At 14.1% G+C, this 4727-nt stretch overlaps 1 protein-coding gene across 1 annotated transcript, besides 10 other annotated features; it reads right to left on the reverse strand. All coding sequences in view use genetic code 6, as the record gives it.

Moving 5' to 3' along the window:
- The first annotated feature begins 93 nt into the window (after positions 1-93).
- Positions 94-169: a microsatellite.
- A 383-nt stretch (positions 170-552) lies between these two features.
- Positions 553-597: a microsatellite.
- Positions 560-600: a microsatellite.
- Positions 601-1179: 579 nt separating this feature from the next.
- Positions 1180-1238: a microsatellite.
- Positions 1239-1541: 303 nt separating this feature from the next.
- Positions 1542-1626: a microsatellite.
- Positions 1627-1934: 308 nt separating this feature from the next.
- Positions 1935-1964: a microsatellite.
- A 47-nt stretch (positions 1965-2011) lies between these two features.
- Positions 2012-2067: a microsatellite.
- Positions 2068-2491: 424 nt separating this feature from the next.
- Positions 2492-2530: a microsatellite.
- Positions 2531-3273: 743 nt separating this feature from the next.
- Positions 3274-3444: a microsatellite.
- Positions 3287-4412, reverse strand: IMG5_086710 (hypothetical protein; the record flags this gene model as incomplete). Its single annotated transcript, XM_004035789.1, has 2 exons — positions 3287-4232; positions 4273-4412. 2 exons carry the CDS (start codon positions 4410-4412, stop codon positions 3287-3289), a joined length of 1086 nt encoding a protein of 361 aa, XP_004035837.1.
- Positions 3364-3441: a microsatellite.
- Positions 4413-4727: the final 315 nt, after the last annotated feature.

Here is a 4727-nt window from a genome sequence, read left to right on the forward strand (position 1 = left end):
TTAATTTAATTTTATTTTTCTTTCTTTCTTTTTTTTTTTTTTAATTATATATATTAATTAATTTAAAAAGTTATTGTTAATTAATTTAAAATGTTTTTTTGTTTTTTTTTAATTTTTGTATTTTATTATAATTTTTTTTGTTTTTTTTTTTAAGTTTTATTTTTATTATCTAAAAATTATATTTTTTTACAAAGTAACTATCGTCTTTTATTATAAAAAAGGTTAGTATTTATTTTGTATATAATAATTTATTTATTTTTTTAAAAAAATTAACTAATAATCAATTATTAAAAAATATTAAATTTTAATAATATACAAATAATTAAATATAATTATTCTTTAAGAATATCATATTAAATATATTTATTTTTAAAAAAAAATATTAGTAAGGTAATGAATTATTAATAAATAAGTATAAATAAACTATTTAAAAGTCAATATTTATTTGATTGCTAGTTATTTTTAATAAATTATAAATCAAAATTTTAATTAGAAAAATAAATGGAAATATTAAAGAAAAAAAATAATATAATAATATAGAAATTAGAATTAAAATTTTTAATAAAAATATTTATATAATAAATATTTTTATAATAATAAGTAAAATTCTAAATTTATAATTTTCTATTAATATTTCTAAATTAATTTTTTTTTTTTATAAAATTAATTATTATATAATATTTAAATAAATATTAATTAATGTTTTTTTTTTTTTTTTTCTTAATAAAACTTTAAAATATAATAATAAATATAATTTTATTGTCAATTAAATTATTTACATATATATAATATTCAAATTTAGACTAATGTATATATATTTTCTTAAAAAATCTATATAATATAATAATATATATAATTTTTTTTTTTTGAATTAATTTAAATTTCTTATCAATTTATAGAATAATTAGAAATAAAATATATATTTAATTATTAAAATTTTTATATTTTTTAAATTTGGATTAATATATATATATACTGAGCTAGTTTATTTATTCATTTTAACCTGAATAATTAAAATAAAAATATATTAAGGTTATTTTTTAAACAATTAATTTTTTTTAATATTAATAAATTCTATGTTAATTGATAAAAAAAACCAAAAAAAATTATCTATTTTAAAAAAAGAAATGATAAAATATATATAATAATATATTATTTTTACTTATTATATAAGAAGTAAAAAAAAATATTTAATAATTATTATAAATAAAAAAAATATATATAATTATATAAAAAAATGAAAACCTATTCAATATTAATACTTTTAGTATTTACAATTGCTATAAAATCAATAGAGGTTAATTCTACTGTAAACCTATACAAAAACGAGACTCTTTCAGAATATCCTAATTAAAATTAAGGATATCTTCCTTCAGAAAGTTTACCTAAAGATGAAGAAACTTTATAAAACGCAATACCATCTTAAGAACATGATAAAGAAAATTATCGTAGGGAACCCCATAATGAGGATCATGAAAATAGACATAACAAAGGTCATGAAGAAAGTAAAGAAAGAAAGGAAAGAGGAAACAAAAGAGAAGGAGGAGAAAGAGGTTAAAGAGGTTAAAGAGGTGAAAGAGAAGAAAGAGATGAAAGAGGTGAAAGAGGTGAAAGGGGTGAAAGAGGAAAAAAAGTAGAAAATAACCCAAGAAATTAATAAAATGAATAAGAAAGAAATGGACCATGGCATCATTAAAGAGGAAGACATCATAGAGCATTTAGAAAACATAGAATATTAGTAATCTTATTATCAATATTATTAGGAACTATTTTCATTTTCAAACTTTACAAATGTTATAAAAGAAGAAAATAATAAAAATAATAAAGAATATAATAATTAATTAATAATCCATAATAATAAATTGCTGGTTTATAATAAAGATAAAATGGATATGATATTCCTATTTAAATATAATCTTCATGTTAACATTGTTAATAATAATTATTAAATAATAATAATTAAAATTATATACAAAATTAATAACATTATTATCCAGTTTAACAAATAGAGTAATAATAATAATAATAATAATAATAATAATAATAATAATAATAATAATAATAATAGATTTAATATTCTAATCCAATATCTCATGTTAATTAACCTTAAATATATTAATAAAGTAATAGTAATATTAATTTAGATTCATCTAATGGTTATTCTAATAAATATCCTTTATTAGTTTAAATGTAATAATATCCAAAACATCCTATTGTATAAGGATTACCTACTTTACATCATAATAATTCTATAAATTGAAAGATAATTATTAGAATTTTTTTTTTTTAGAAACCTATACAGATTTATATAAATATTATTTATTATATTTTTATATAGCATATAAATTATTATATGCAATACTTTTTTATTTATTTAATATCAAATATATAAATATATATTTTATATTTTAATACTAAATATATATATATATATATATATAAGTTATCTTTTTTTAAATTATTTTTATAAGTATTAAATATTATTACTTAATATATATACTTTTTAAATTATATATATTATATAAATTATGTAATTTTTTTTATTTAATCTTTTTTTAAATAATATTTAAGAAAAATTTATAATTTTTTTTTCTTAAATAAGTTTAAAAAATATAAAATATATTTAAAAAAAATATTAAAACTAAATTACTTAATATAATCTATAATAAATATTAAATTTAAAAATAATTCATTACAAAATAAAATTTTAAAGTATAGTATAATTAATTTATTAAAATATAAATAATGTATATATATTTATAATAATCAAAATTATTATTTGTAATTATTAATTTAATCATATTATAGTTAATAGGGTAAATTTATATTAATTTAACAATCATCATCTGTCCAATCAATATGTTCTTATATATCGTCATCATTATTTTTATTATTATGAATACTATCATAATTAATTTCATTATTTATATTATTTACATAATTAAAATTATTTTAATTAACATTAGTATTTATATTATCATAATAATAATAATTATTATTGTAATTATATATAAATTCCATTTTAAAATCATCAATAGTTTAATAGCTGAATACATTGTAATAATCATCTATATTATTAATTTAATTAAAATGTGATTATTTAAAATTATTCATTATTTAACTATCATTTTCAAAAACATCATCATGTAAATCACCTTTGCTTTATTTTGCTTAAATATTAATATTTTTATGTATTAAATTATTAATTTTACCATTATTAATTTATTAATCTAATTAAAATAGATATTTATTAATATCTTAAAAATTTCCGACATTATTATTATAATCATTATTATAATAATAATAATTATTATTATTATATAATATTATTATTATTATTATTATTTTTATTATTATTACTATTATTATTATTATTATTTTTTATATTATCTTTGTTTTTTTTATTATTATATTTTATTTTTTATACATATTATTATTTTTATTTAGAATCATTTTTTATTACACTATAAAAATTTAAATCATTTTTTTTTTCTAAAATAAAACATTATAAAAAAAAATTTCCAATTTTTTCTAGTATATAAATTGGTCTTTTAGAATTATGGTCTGCATCTATAAAATTTATATTTTTATTTTTGTTACTATATTTTTAATGTAATAAAATAGAATGATTTGGTGAAATAAACTTGTCTTAATTACCTGCTACAAAAAAAATTGGGCTTTTAATTTTATCTATATGATTATTTAGAGGGTCTATTTCAAATATATTAAATTAAGCCTCTTCCTAAATTTTTTTTTTTACTACTTATAATGCTATTGAAACTATAAAAGATGGAATTTTTGTATTTTATTGGCATAGTTCTTCTGCTAATTTTTTTAAACTAGAAAATGCTGAATCACTTACTATTCCACTAATTCTAGGATCCCTATCTGCATACATTAAGGAAGTTACTGCACCCATACTTCTTCCCCATATACTTATTTAATTAACTTTTTTTGTTTATTTCAAATAGTTTATTACTGTTTAAACATCTTCTCTTTCATACCAACCTAATGATATATACTTTCCTTATGAATGACCACATCCTGAAAAATCAAATGAAAATAAAGATATATTTCTAGGTATTAATACTTTCAAACAATCTAAGCTTTCAAATCTAGATGAACTGTTTCCATGTAAATATATTACACAAGGCTATATTTGTTAATTTTATGATTTAAAATACGAACATTTTAATATATGTCCTCTAGGGTTTTTTAAATCTATATCTTATCTAATTATATGTATATTATCTAATTTGAATTCTTAGGGACCTGTTTTTATTTTATTTTATTAATTAATTTTATTATTTTTTGTATTTTTTGCCTAAATCTTCTATTTAATATGTGTCACGAGGAGGTCTTATTATTGATTTCCATATATCTTCGTATTTGTTTTGTATGTTTTCTAACATACTTTATTTAAATTTGTTTTTTTTTTATTATTTTTTTAATAAAATTTATTATCTATATATATTACTTATTTATAGATTTTATTATTATTATTTTTTTTTTTAAAAAAAAAGTAGATTATATATTTTTTTCTCAAGTTTTAATTATTTTTAAATAAAATAAATGATTATCTCTCTTTTATGTATTGGATAATTTAAAATTTTAATAAATGTTCAAAAATTAATGAATTTCAATTTCAAATATATTTTAATTTTAACAAAAATGGTTTAAGTTTTTAATAAAATAATGCATTATATAAATTTAATTAATATTAAATT

Source organism: Ichthyophthirius multifiliis (genome assembly GCF_000220395.1).
Source record: "Ichthyophthirius multifiliis unplaced genomic scaffold scaff_1120509250644, whole genome shotgun sequence".
Lineage (NCBI taxonomy): Eukaryota > Ciliophora > Oligohymenophorea > Hymenostomatida > Ichthyophthirius > Ichthyophthirius multifiliis.